General features: G+C 47.4%; 1 protein-coding gene across 1 annotated transcript; it reads left to right on the top strand.

Annotated features, from left to right (window-relative positions):
- Positions 1 to 1,629: 1,629 nt before the first annotated feature.
- On the top strand, positions 1,630 to 14,585 carry LOC120036957 (short/branched chain specific acyl-CoA dehydrogenase, mitochondrial-like; the record flags this gene model as incomplete). The annotated part of the gene is made up of 6 exons (XM_038983222.1): positions 1,630 to 1,800; positions 6,517 to 6,642; positions 11,393 to 11,575; positions 12,208 to 12,345; positions 12,695 to 12,794; positions 14,359 to 14,585. Coding segments are annotated over 6 exons (795 nt in total), but the record flags the coding sequence as incomplete, so codon positions are not given.
- Positions 14,586 to 14,882: the final 297 nt, after the last annotated feature.

The raw sequence follows: 14,882 nt of genomic DNA, 5'->3' as shown, positions 1-14,882 counted from the left end.
GTCCATGTAGTGATACTAATACCATGTTGTCCTGTACTGTAGTTCCAGACCTGTCCATGTAGTGATACTAATACCATGTTGTCCTGTACTGTAGTTCCAGACCTGTCCATGTAGTGATACTAATACCATGTTGTCCTGTACTGTAGTTCCAGACCTGTCCATGTAGTGATACTAATACCATGTTGTCCTGTACTGTAGTTCCAGACCTGTCCATGTAGTGATACTAATACCATGTTGTCCTGTACTGTAGTTCCAGACCTGTCCATGTAGTGATACTAATACCATGTGTCCTGTACTGTAGTTCCAGACCTGTCCATGTAGTGATACTAATACCATGTTGTCCTGTACTGTAGTTCCAGACCTGTCCATGTAGTGATACTAATACCATGTTGTCCTGTACTGTAGTTCCAGACCTGTCCATGTAGTGATACTAATACCATGTTGTCCTGTACTGTAGTTCCAGACCTGTCCATGTAGTGATACTAATACCTTGTTGTCCTGTACTGTAGTTCCAGACCTGTCCATGTAGTGATACTAATACCATGTTGTCCTGTACTGTAGTTCCAGACCTGTCCATGTAGTGATACTATACCATGTTGTCCTGTACTGTAGTTCCAGACCTGTCCATGTAGTGATACTAATACCTTGTTGTCCTGTACTGTAGTTCCAGACCTGTCCATGTAGTGATACTAATACCATGTTGTCCTGTACTGTAGTTCCAGACCTGCCAGTAGTGATACTATACCATGTCCTGTACTGTAGTTCCAGACCTGTCCATGTAGTGATACTAATACCATGTTGTCCTGTACTGTAGTTCCAGACCTGTCCATGTAGTGATACTAATACCATGTCCTGTAATGTACTGTTCCAGAACCTGTCCATGTATTGATACTAATACCATGTTGTCCTGTACGTAGTTCCAGACTGTCCATAGTAGTTATACGAATACTGTCCTTTACTGTATTCCAGACCTGTCCATGTAGTTGGTGACTAATACCATGTTGTCCGTAAACTGTAGTTCCAGACCTGTCCATGTAGTGATACTAATACCATTTCCTGTAGCTGGTATTCCAGACCTGTCCATGTAGTGATCTCATACCATGATTGGTCCCGTACTGTATTTCCAGACCTGTCCATGAGTGATACTAATACCATGTTGTCCTGTACTGTAGTTCAAGACCTGTCCATGGTATGATACTAATCCATGTTGTCCTGGTACTGTAGTTCCAGACCTTTCCTGTAGTGATACTAATACTCCCTCCCATGTCCTGTACTGTAGTTCGACCTTTTCCATGTATTTACTAATACCATGTTGTCCTGTACTGTAGTTCCAGACCTGTCCCCTGTATTGATCCTAACCATGTTGTCCATGTACTGTAGTTCCAATACCTGTACATTTAGTGATACTATACGCATGTTGTCCTGTACTGTATTCCAGACCTGTCCATTAGTGATACTATAACCATGTTGTCCTGTACTGTAGTTCCAGACCTGTCCATGTAGTGATACTAATACCATGTTGTCCTGTACTGTAGTTCCAGACATGTCCATGTAGTGATACTAATACCTTGTTGTACTGTAGTTCCAGACCTGTCCATGTAGTGATACTAATACCTTGTTGTCCTGTAGGTTGGTAGTTTCTGCCTGTCCGAAGCGGAGTCGGGGAGCGATGCCTTCTCTCTGAAGACGCGTGCTGACAAACACGGGGACTACTACGTCATCAACGGTTCCAAGATGTGGATCAGTAATGCAGAGCAAGCTGGGGTGTTTCTGGTGATGGCCAACGTGGACCCGTCTGCTGTGAGTTCAAACCCACGCAGTCACCAACCAAACCCACGCAGTCACCAACCAAACCCACGCAGTCACCAACCAAACCCACGCAGTCACCAACCCAACCCACGCAGTCACCAACCCAACCCACGCAGTCACCAACCCAACCCACGCAGTCACCAACCCAACCCACGCAGTCACCAACCAAACCCAGGCAGTCACCAAACAAACCCACGCAGTCACCGAACAAACCCACGCACAAACCCACGCAGTCACCACCCTAACCCACGCAGTCACCACCCTAACCCACGCAGTCACCGAACAAACCCAGGCAGTCACCGAACAAACCCAGGCAGTCACCAACCAAACCCACGCAGTCACCAACCAAACCCACGCAGTCACCAACCAAACCCAGGCAGTCACCGAACAAACCCAGGCAGTCACCGAACAAACCCAGGCAGTCACCGAACAAACCCAGGCAGTCACCGAACAAACCCAGGCAGTCACCGAACAAACCCAGGCAGTCACCAACCAAACCCACGCAGTCACCAACCAAACCCACGCAGTCACCAACCAAACCCACGCAGTCACCAACCAAACCCAGGCAGTCACCAAACAAACCCACATAGTCACCGAACAAACCCACGCAGTCACCAACCCACGCAGTCACCAAACAAACCCACGCAGTCACCAACCCACGCAGTCACCAACCCACGCAGTCACCAACCCACGCAGTCACCAAACAAACCCACGCAGTCACCAAACAAACCCACGCAGTCACCAAAGAAACCCACCTAGTCACCAACCCACGCAGTCACCAAAGAAACCCACGCAGTCACCAACCCAACCCACGCAGTCACCGAACAAACCCACGTAGTCACCTAACAAACCCACGTAGTCACCTAACAAACCCACGTAGTCACCGAACAAACCCAGGCAGTCACCGAACAAACCCACGCAGTCACCGAACAAACCCACGCAGTCACCGAACAAACCCACGCAGTCACCGAACAAACCCACACAGTCACCAACCAAACCCACGCAGTCACCAAAGAAACCCAGGCAGTCACTAAACAAACCCACACAGTCACCAAACAACAGGGTCTAGTTCATTCGGGGCACACCGAAGCATAACATTTTAAAAACTCTGTGCAACGGAAAATGAAAACGTAACTTATTATTGGACAAGTTCAGATAGTACCTCCGTTTCACTCTGTTTTGGACAGTTTTTTCCGTTTCATGTCTAAGGAACGTCTCCTTGATTTCCAGGCCTCATGGTCAGATAACTTAGTTATTCCAAACTTTCCAACCTGTAGTAGTTATGGTAGTGATTGTCTTCAGACTGTAGAGTTTCTCCTTAGTGTTTGTCTTCAGACTAGAGGAGTTTCTCCTTAGTGTTTGTCTTCAGACTAGAGGAGTTTCTCCTTAGTGTTTGTCTTCAGACTGTAGAGGAGTTTCTCCTTAGTGTTTGTCTTCAGACTAGAGGAGTTTCTCCTTAGTGTTTGTCTTCAGACTGTAGAGGAGTTTCTCCTTAGTGTTTGTCTTCAGACTGTAGAGGAGTTTCTCCTTAGTGTTTGTCTTCAGACTAGAGGAGTTTCTCCTTAGTGTTTGTCTTCAGACTAGAGGAGTTTCTCCTTAGTGTTTGTCTTCAGACTGTAGAGGAGTTTCTCCTTAGTGTTTGTCTTCAGACTAGAGGAGTTTCTCCTTAGTGTTTGTCTTCAGACTAGAGGAGTTTCTCCTTAGTGTTTGTCTTCAGACTGTAGAGGAGTTTCTCCTTAGTGTTTGTCTTCAGACTAGAGGAGTTTCTCCTTAGTGTTTGTCTTCAGACTAGAGGAGTTTCTCCTTAGTGTTTGTCTTCAGACTAGAGGAGTTTCTCCTTAGTGTTTGTCTTCAGGCTGAAGAGGAGTTTCTCCTTAGTGTTTGTCTTCAGACTGTAGAGGAGTTTCTCCTTAGTGTTTTGTCTTCAGACTAGAGGAGTTTCTCCTTAGTGTTTGTCTTCAGACTAGAGGAGTTTCTCCTTAGTGTTTGTCTTCAGACTAGAGGAGTTTCTCCTTAGTGTTTGTCTTCAGACTAGAGGAGTTTCTCCTTAGTGTTTGTCTTCAGACTAGAGGAGTTTCTCCTTAGTGTTTGTCTTCAGACTAGAGGAGTTTCTCCTTAGTGTTTGTCTTCAGACTGTAGAGGAGTTTCTCCTTAGTGTTTGTCTTCAGACTGTAGAGGAGTTTCTCCTTAGTGTTTGTCTTCAGACTAGAGGAGTTTCTCCTTAGTGTTTGTCTTCAGACTGTAGAGGAGTTTCTCCTTAGTGTTTGTCTTCAGACTGTAGAGGAGTTTCTCCTTAGTGTTTGTCTTCAGACTGTAGAGGAGTTTCTCCTTAGTGTTTGTCTTCAGACTAGAGGAGTTTCTCCTTAGTGTTTGTCTTCAGACTAGAGGAGTTTCTCCTTAGTGTTTGTCTTCAGACTGTAGAGGAGTTTCTCCTTAGTGTTTGTCTTCAGACTAGAGGAGTTTCTCCTTAGTGTTTGTCTTCAGACTAGAGGAGTTTCTCCTTAGTGTTTGTCTTCAGACTAGAGGAGTTTCTCCTTAGTGTTTGTCTTCAGACTGTAGAGGAGTTTCTCCTTAGTGTTTGTCTTCAGACTAGAGGAGTTTCTCCTTAGTGTTTGTCTTCAGACTAGAGGAGTTTCTCCTTAGTGTTTGTCTTCAGACTGTAGAGGAGTTTCTCCTTAGTGTTTGTCTTCAGACTAGAGGAGTTTCTCCTTAGTGTTTGTCTTCAGACTAGAGGAGTTTCTCCTTAGTGTTTGTCTTCAGACTGTAGAGGAGTTTCTCCTTAGTGTTTGTCTTCAGACTAGAGGAGTTTCTCCTTAGTGTTTGTCTTCAGACTAGAGGAGTTTCTCCTTAGTGTTTGTCTTCAGGCTGAAGAGGAGTTTCTCCTTAGTGTTTGTCTTCAGACTGTAGAGGAGTTTCTCCTTAGTGTTTGTCTTCAGACTAGAGGAGTTTCTCCTTAGTGTTTGTCTTCAGACTAGAGGAGTTTCTCCTTAGTGTTTGTCTTCAGACTAGAGGAGTTTCTCCTTAGTGTTTGTCTTCAGACTAGAGGAGTTTCTCCTTAGTGTTTGTCTTCAGACTGAAGAGGAGTTTCTCCTTAGTGTTTGTCTTCAGACTGTAGAGGAGTTTCTCCTTAGTGTTTGTCTTCAGACTAGAGGAGTTTCTCCTTAGTGTTTGTCTTCAGACTAGAGGAGTTTCTCCTTAGTGTTTGTCTTCAGACTGTAGAGGAGTTTCTCCTTAGTGTTTGTCTTCAGACTAGAGGAGTTTCTCCTTAGTGTTTGTCTTCAGACTAGAGGAGTTTCTCCTTAGTGTTTGTCTTCAGACTAGAGGAGTTTCTCCTTAGTGTTTGTCTTCAGACTGTAGAGGAGTTTCTCCTTAGTGTTTGTCTTCAGACTAGAGGAGTTTCTCCTTAGTGTTTGTCTTCAGGCTGTAGAGGACTTTCTCCTTAGTGTTTGTCTTCAGACTAGAGGAGTTTCTCCTTAGTGTTTGTCTTCAGACTAGAGGAGTTTCTCCTTAGTGTTTGTCTTCAGACTGTAGAGGAGTTTCTCCTTAGTGTTTGTCTTCAGACTAGAGGAGTTTCTCCTTAGTGTTTGTCTTCAGACTAGAGGAGTTTCTCCTTAGTGTTTGTCTTCAGACTGTAGAGGAGTTTCTCCTTAGTGTTTGTCTTCAGACTAGAGGAGTTTCTCCTTAGTGTTTGTCTTCAGACTAGAGGAGTTTCTCCTTAGTGTTTGTCTTCAGACTAGAGGAGTTTCTCCTTAGTGTTTGTCTTCAGACTGTAGAGGAGTTTCTCCTTAGTGTTTGTCTTCAGACTGTAGAGGAGTTTCTCCTTAGTGTTTGTCTTCAGACTAGAGGAGTTTCTCCTTAGTGTTTGTCTTCAGACTAGAGGAGTTTCTCCTTAGTGTTTGTCTTCAGACTAGAGGAGTTTCTCCTTAGTGTTTGTCTTCAGACTAGAGGAGTTTCTCCTTAGTGTTTGTCTTCAGACTAGAGGAGTTTCTCCTTAGTGTTTGTCTTCAGACTGTAGAGGAGTTTCTCCTTAGTGTTTGTCTTCAGACTAGAGGAGTTTCTCCTTAGTGTTTGTCTTCAGACTGTAGAGGAGTTTCTCCTTAGTGTTTGTCTTCAGACTAGAGGAGTTTCTCCTTAGTGTTTGTCTTCAGACTAGAGGAGTTTCTCCTTAGTGTTTGTCTTCAGACTAGAGGAGTTTCTCCTTAGTGTTTGTCTTCAGACTGAAGAGGAGTTTCTCCTTAGTGTTTGTCTTCAGGCTGAAGAGGAGTTTCTCCTTAGTGTTTGTCTTCAGACTAGAGGAGTTTCTCCTTAGTGTTTGTCTTCAGACTGTAGAGGAGTTTCTCCTTAGTGTTTGTCTTCAGACTAGAGGAGTTTCTCCTTAGTGTTTGTCTTCAGACTGAAGAGGAGTTTCTCCTTAGTGTTTGATATGTCCTGTTGAGAGGAGTTTCTCCTTAGTGTTTGATATGTCCTGTTGAGAGGAGTTTCTCCTTAGTGTTTGATATGTCCTGTTGAGAGGAGTTTCTCCTTAGTGTTTGATATGTCCTGTTGAGAGGAGTTTCTCCTTAGTGTTTGATATGTCCTGTTGAGAGGTCGCTCCTAGGAAGCAGCTCCTTCCTGGTTTACACGCTGTTGGAACCTGTGTATGTGACCAATAAAGTTTTTCATTTTGTATCAAGCAGTAAATGACAGTATCTTCCTCCTTGTTGACAGGGGCACAGAGGTATCACCTGCTTCATCGTGGACAGAGACACCGAGGGGCTTCAGATCGGCAAGAAGGAGAACAAACTGGGTCTGAGAGCTTCTTCAACCTGTCCTCTCAACCTGGATAACATCAAGGTAGGTAGACTCTTCAACCTGTCCTCTTCAACCTGGATAACATCAAGGTAGGTAGACTCTTCAACCTGTCCTCTTCTACCTGGACAACATCAAGGTAGGTAGACTCTTCAACCTGTCCTCTTCAACCTGGATAACATCAAGGTAGGTAGCCTCTTCAACCTGTCCTCTTCTACCTGGACAACATCAAGGTAGGTAGGCTCTTCAACCTGTCCTCTCAACCTGGACAACATCAAGGTAGGTAGGCTCTTCAACCTGTCCTCTCAACCTGGACAACATCAAGGTAGGTAGGCTCTTCAACCTGTCCTCTTCATCCTGGACAACATCAAGGTAGGTAGGCTCTTCAACCTGGACAACATCAAGGTAGGTAGGCTCTTCAACCTGGATAACATCAAGGTAGGTAGGCTCTTCAACCTGTCCTCTTCTACCTGGACAACATCAAGGTAGGTAGGCTCTTCAACCTGTCCTCTTCAACCTGGATAACATCAAGGTAGGGATTGCACACATTCTAAATATGAACAAATATAGACAGTAACAACAACCAGCAATGAAAAGGTGAATCTGATAGGCATCAACCTGTCCATCAGATCAGAAGCATGTTGATTGAATGGTAATGTAATGTGTTTTAATAATGACTCTACCTTCTAGCTGCTTATATGAAATGTGGCTCTACTCTCTAGAAGTGGCCATTTTCATTGTATCCGTATTTTAGATTCTGTCTATATATTTTGTAGGGCTGACCCCATTTAGGCGACTGGTCCATTGATTGGTCCATAGGCTGTTGGTCGACCAGAGATTTCTTTAGTCGAGCGGATTATTGACATCATTTTTCATTGGCGTACAAGACACCCATGTGATTTGCGTCTGTCTGAGTGGACCAATCCGTTGCGGAGGCCGTGGGGATGGCAGTCACTGTAAGACATGTGCTACTGAAATTATATATGGTTATATTATGTCAGAACAACGGTGCAACACCTAATAAAAAATAATATTATTTTATAAGGAATGCTCTTTCTCCCACGTTGGATAGCTGTCGCTGTCCGTGGTTCTGAACCGTTGAATTTGCCCTCTTTCCTTAGACCATGTTGCTATGTGCATACTGGTTACCGTTGCTATGTGCATAATAACAAAGGTAACCAGGATATTGGTTACCGTTGCTATGTGCATAATAGCAAAGGTAACCAGCATATTGGTTACCGTTGCTATGTGCATAATAGCAAAGGTAACCAGCATATTGGTTACCGTTGCTATGTGCATCGTAGCAAAGGTAACCAGCATATTGGTTACCGTTGCTATGTGCATCGTAGCAAAGGTAACCAGCATATTGGTTACTGTTGCTATGTGCATCGTAGCAAAGGTAACCAGCATATTGGTTACTGTTGCTATGTGCATCGTAGCAAAGGTAACCAGCATATTGGTTACCGTTGCTATGTGCATCGTAGCAAAGGTAACCAGCATATTGGTTACCGTTGCTATGTGCATCGTAGCAAAGGTAACCAGCATATTGGTTACCGTTGCTATGTGCATCGTAGCAAAGGTAACCAGCATATTGGTTACCGTTGCTATGTGCATCGTAGCAAAGGTAACCTGCATATTGGTTACCGTTGCTATGTGCATCGTAGCAAAGGTAACCTGCATATTGGTTACCGTTGCTATGTGCATCATAGCAAAGGTAACCTGCATATTGGTTACCGTTGCTATGTGCATAATAGCAAAGGTAACCTGCATATTGGTTACCTCCGCGTTGCGTCGTGCATAAGAACAGGCCATAGCCGTGTTATATTGGCCGTATAACACACCTCCTCGGGCCTTATTGCTGAAATATAGGCTACTGTATCAATCATTCATTCGTTCGTGTCATCACACAGCATACGAGTCGTTCATGTCATCACACAGCATACGAGTCGTTCGTGTCATCACACAGCACGAGTCGTTCATGTCATCACACAGCATGAGTCGTTCATGTCATCACACAGCATACGAGTCGTTTGTGTCATCACACAGCATACGTCGTTCGTGTCATCACACAGCATACGAGTCGTTCGTGTCATCACACAGCATACGAGTCGTTCGTGTCATCACACAGCATACGAGTCGTTCGTGTCATCACACAGCATACGAGTCGTTCATGTCATCACACAGCATACGAGTCGTTCGTGTCATCACACAGCATACGAGTCGTTCGTGTCATCACACAGCATACGAGTCGTTCATGTCATCACACAGCATACGAGTCGTTCATGTCATCACACAGCACGAGTCGTTCATGTCATCACACAGCATACGAGTCGTTCATGTCATCACACAGCATACGAGTCATACGAGTCGTTCATGTCATCACACAGCATGAGAGTCGTTCATGTCATCACACAGCATACGAGTCGTTCGTGTCATCACACAGCATACGAGTCGTTCGTGTCATCACACAGCATACGAGTCGTTCGTGTCATCACACAGCATACGAGTCGTTCGTGTCATCACACAGCATACGAGTCGTTCATGTCATCACACAGCATACGAGTCGTTCATGTCATCACACAGCATACGAGTCGTTCGTGTCATCACACAGCATACGAGTCGTTCGTGTCATCACACAGCATACGAGTCGTTCGTGTCATCACACAGCATACGAGTCGTTCGTGTCATCACACAGCACGAGTCGTTCATGTCATCACACAGCACGAGTCGTTCATGTCATCACACAGCACGAGTCGTTCATGTCATCACACAGCATACGAGTCGTTCATGTCATCACACAGCATACGAGTCGTTCATGTCATCACACAGCATACGAGTCATTCATGTCATCACACAGCACGAGTCGTTCATGTCATCACACAGCACGAGTCGTTCATGTCATCACACAGCACGAGTCGTTCATGTCATCACACAGCACGAGTCGTTCATGTCATCACACAGCACGAGTCGTTCATGTCATCACACAGCACGAGTCGTTCATGTCATCACACAGCACGAGTCGTTCATGTCATCACACAGCACGAGTCGTTCATGTCATCACACAGCACGAGTCGTTCATGTCATCACACAGCACGAGTCGTTCATGTCATCACACAGCACGAGTCGTTCATGTCATCACACAGCACGAGTCGTTCATGTCATCACACAGCACGAGTCGTTCATGTCATCACACAGCACGAGTCGTTCATGTCATCACACAGCACGAGTCGTTCATGTCATCACACAGCACGAGTCGTTCATGTCATCACACAGCACGAGTCGTTCATGTCATCACACAGCACGAGTCGTTCATGTCATCACACAGCATACGAGTCGTTCATGTCATCACACAGCACGAGAGTCGTTCATGTCATCACACAGCACGAGAGTCGTTCATGTCATCACACAGCACGAGAGTCGTTCATGTCATCACACAGCACGAGAGTCGTTCATGTCATCACACAGAGCGCGAGTCGTTCATGTCATCACACAGCACGCGAGTCGTTCATGTCATCACACAGCACGAGAGTCGTTCATGTCATCACACAGCACGAGAGTCGTTCATGTCATCACACAGCACGAGTCGTTCATGTCATCACACAGCATACGAGTCGTTCATGTCATCACACAGCATACGAGTCGTTCATGTCATCACACAGCACGAGAGTCGTTCATGTCATCACACAGCACGAGAGTCGTTCATGTCATCACACAGCACGAGAGTCGTTCATGTCATCACACAGCACGAGAGTCGTTCATGTCATCACACAGAGCGCGAGTCGTTCATGTCATCACACAGCACGCGAGTCGTTCATGTCATCACACAGCACGAGAGTCGTTCATGTCATCACACAGCACGAGAGTCGTTCATGTCATCACACAGCACGAGAGTCGTTCATGTCATCACACAGAGCGCGAGTCGTTCATGTCATCACACAGAGCGCGAGTCGTTCATGTCATCACACAGAGCGCGAGTCGTTCATGTCATCACACAGCGTACGAGTCATTCATGCTTAGAAATGTAATCAAAACATTTTAGTTTTAAAAGGAAATAAAGGTATCCTTGAATAATTAAACAATAAATAAACCGCAATGTGTCAGGGATTGTATTATTTTGAAATTGTTTACGCTGTTCCAAATGGTCAGATGTTTTCTTCTTGTAATCTAACAGCAGGTTTGGCGTTTTTCTTGAATCTCTTGTAGTTTCTACGACTAAATCAAATGTCTTCCACATATCTGGCTTTCCCGTTCCCTCCTGAGCAACCAGGAAACATTCCCCCGTTTTTCACGTTTCTTATTCACATCCTCCGTATCCATTTCGCTGTCAATGTGTTCGGAGTTTATAACCAATTTTTATAGTGATTATGATAGGCTATAGGTCAGGTCCTATTGGTCACATGCATGCGTCACATGTCACGTAAAGAGAGCGAGCAATAGACGGATTTAGCTGTTACACAGTGCTGCAAGTGCCGTCGAACACCCTAATGAATCATTTTGTGTCTTAATTATTTAATCAAACGGTGAGCTTAAAGCATCAGACAAGCTCAGTGCATAGAGTTGATTTTATTAAACACACAGGGTGTGTCTATATCTGGAAAAAAAATACAACTTAAAAAAGAAAAATTCAACCAATGGATTGGTCGAAAGAACTGAGGACTCTTGGTCGACCAACAGTTGTTTTAGTCAGGGGACAGAGCCTAATATTTTGTCTGTTGTTGGCACCAAACACTTCACCAAGTCAAATTCTGGGTACGTACTTTGCGAATAAAAAAATGTGATTCTGATTTTGTTGAAGGTTCCTGAGAAGAACATCTTGGGTCAGATCGGCCACGGATACAAGTACGCCATCGGCATGCTGAATGAAGGCAGGATTGGGATCGCTGCTCAGATGCTGGGACTGGCTCAGGGCTGCTTCGACCAGGCCGTTCCCTACACCAGACAGAGGGTTCAGTTTGGCAAACGCATCTTCGACTTCCAGGTTAAAACGGATTCATTTCCTGGTCATGGAATTCATGTTTCTCCTCTTGTAGGTGTTGCTGCTATGACCCGTGTGTGTCTTTTACTGACTTCTATCAAACTAATCTTTGTGATTATTTTAAAAGCCTCCATTATTCTCCACGTTTCAGGCCATGCAGCACCACACCTAACGGGTGTCTGTAATGTGTTACAGGCCATGCAGCACCACACCTAAAGGGTGTCTGTAATGTGTTACAGGCCATGCAGCACCACACCTAAAGGGTGTCTGTAATGTGTTACAGGCCATGCAGCACCACACCTAAAGGGTGTCTGTAATGTGTTACAGGCCATGCAGCACCACACCTAAAGGGTGTCTGTAATGTGTTACAGGCCATGCAGCACCACACCTAAAGGGTGTCTGTAATGTGTTACAGGCCATGCAGCACCACACCTAAAGGGTGTCTGTAATGTGTTACAGGCCATGCAGCACCCCACCTAAAGGGTGTCTGTAATGTGTTTCAGGCCATGCAGCACCACACCTAAAGGGTGTCTGTAATGTGTTTCAGGCCATGCAGCACCACACCTAAAGGGTGTCTGTAATGTGTTTCAGGCCATGCAGCACCAGACCTAAAGGGTGTCTGTAATGTGTTACAGGCCATGCAGCACCAGATAGCCCATGTAGCCACCCAGATAGAGGCTGCCAGGTTGCTTACCTACAACGCTGCCCGGCTGAAGGAGGCAGGAAGACCTTTCATCAAGGAGGCCTGCATGGCCAAGTACTTCACCTCAGAGGTGAGCTGAATGTAGAGACCAAGGCCCATATTCATACAGCGTCTCAGAGTGCTGATCTACGATCATATAATCACTGGACTGGTCCTGTATCAGAACCCTGCTCGGCGAGGGTCCCGCCCTGCTCTGAGAAGGTCCCGCCCTGCTCGGCGAGGGTCCCGCTCGGCGAGGGCCCCGCCCTGCTCGGCGAGGGCCCCGCTCGGCGAGGGCCCCGCCCTGCTCGGCGAGGGTCCCGCCCTGCTCTTCTAATAGAGTGAATGAACAGTGCAAATCCAAACTATTTCATCCAACAGCATCACAGTATTTGTGTTGTTTAACAATATGTTGATTGTTCCTCCCTCCATAAATGTAGGTGGCAACGTTGACCACTTCAAAATGCATCGAGTGGATGGGAGGGGTCGGCTTCACCAAAGACTACCCTGTTGAGAAATACTACAGAGATTGTAAAATAGGTACGTTTCTACGACTAGTTCCAAATCTATCCTGTACTGTTGCTATGCAACCCGGTGGGTAACGTGACTGTGTGGGATGGTGTTTAGGAACGTCTTAGCTACAGTTAGCTAGCTAGTTATTGGGCCACAGCAAGGTGGAGTGGGGAGGGGGGTGGTGCTGGGCTACACAAGGTAATCTGATCCTCGAGGAATTCCTCTGTCTGGTCTGACCTTGGTGTTCTAGGAGAGAGTGGGTGTGTTCTAGGAGAGAGTGGGTGTGTTCTAGGAGAGAGTGGGTGTGTGCTAGGAGAGAGTGGGTGTGTGCTAGGAGAGAGTGGGTGTGTGCTAGGAGAGAGTGGGTGTGTGCTAGGAGAGAGTGGGTGTGTGCTAGGAGAGAGTGGGTGTGTGCTAGGAGAGAGTGGGTTTGTCCAAAATGCTGTATTGTTCTCTATAGAGTACATTTCTGTTGACTGCAGCCCTGTGGCGTTCTAGATAGAGGACGGGGCCCTGTGGTGTTCTAGATGGAGGATGGGGCCCTGTGGCGTTCTAGATAGAGGACGGGGCCCTGTGGCGTTCTAGACGGAGGACGGGGCCCTGTGGCGTTCTAGACGGAGGACGGGGCCCTGTGGCGTTCTAGACGGAGGACGGGGCCCTGTGGCGCTCCTAGACGGAGGACGGGGCCCTGTGGCGCTCCTAGACGGAGGACGGGGCCCTGTGGCGCTCCTAGACGGAGGACGGGGCCCTGTGGCGCTCCTAGACGGAGGACGGGGCCCTGTGGCGTTCTAGACGGAGGACGGGGCCCTGTGGCGTTCTAGACGGAGGACGGGGCCCTGGGGCGTTCTAGACGGAGGACGGGGCCCTGGGGCGCTCCTAGACGGAGGACGGGGCCCTGGGGCGCTCCTAGACGGAGGACGGGGCCCTGGGGCGCTCCTAGACGGAGGACGGGGCCCTGGGGCGCTCCTAGACGGAGGACGGGGCCCTGGGGCGCTCCTAGACGGAGGACGGGGCCCTGGGGCGCTCCTAGACGGAGGACGGGGCCCTGGGGCGCTCCTAGACGGAGGACGGGGCCCTGGGGCGCTCCTAGACGGAGGACGGGGCCCTGGGGCGCTCCTAGACGGAGGACGGGGCCCTGGGGCGCTCCTAGACGGAGGACGGGGCCCTGGGGCGCTCCTAGACGGAGGACGGGGCCCTGTGGCGCTCCTAGACGGAGGACGGGGCCCTGTGGCGCTCCTAGACGGAGGACGGGGCCCTGTGGCGCTCCTAGACGGAGGACGGGGCCCTGTGGCTTTCTAGATAAGAGGACGGGGCGCTATTTCAGACACACCCACTCAACCAGGGTATGGTCCAGGAAGCTCTTACGACACAATGACACTTGCTTTCATCGGTTGGTTCTACTTTGGCTGTTGATGGCAGAGATTTTGGCAGATCCAGGCGCAGTTAGACCGACTGAGTGATCTGTTTCTCTTTGGTCCAGTACTGATTAAGGAAACCTATATTTTAATTCTTGGTGGAAGTTATGGACATAACATGTAATGTTCTATGTAATGGTCATTAAAGCTGTTTTTCCATGTTTGTGTCCATACAGGTACCATTTATGAGGGCACAACCAACATCCAGCTGTCCACCATGGCCAAGTTTATAGACAAGGAGTATGACCACTGACCTGGTCTGGTCTGTATCCTCATCATGGAGACTGACCTCCTGACCTGGTCTCCTGACCGTATCCTCATCATGGAGACTGACCTCCTGACCGTATCCTCAGCATGGAGACTGACCTGACCTGACCTCCTGACCGTATCCTCATCATGGAGACTGACCTCCTGACCGTATCCTCATCATGGAGACTGACCTGACCTCCTGACCGTATCCTCAGCATGGAGACTGACCTGACCTGACCTGACCTCCTGACCGTATCCTCATCATGGAGACTGACCTGACCGTATCCTCATCATGGAGACTGACCTCCTGACCGTATCCTCAGCATGGAGACTGACCGTATCCTCAGCATGGAGACTGACCTGACCTGACCTGGTCTCCTGACCGTATCCTCATCATGGAGACTGACCTGACCTCCTGACCGTATCCTCAGCATGGAGACTGACCTGACCT

This window comes from Salvelinus namaycush, unplaced genomic scaffold (genome assembly GCF_016432855.1).
Source record: "Salvelinus namaycush isolate Seneca unplaced genomic scaffold, SaNama_1.0 Scaffold1534, whole genome shotgun sequence".
Classification (NCBI taxonomy): Eukaryota; Metazoa; Chordata; class Actinopteri; order Salmoniformes; family Salmonidae; genus Salvelinus; species Salvelinus namaycush.
Note: the sequence above shows the minus strand (reverse complement) of the source record. Positions and strands in the feature narration are given on the sequence as shown.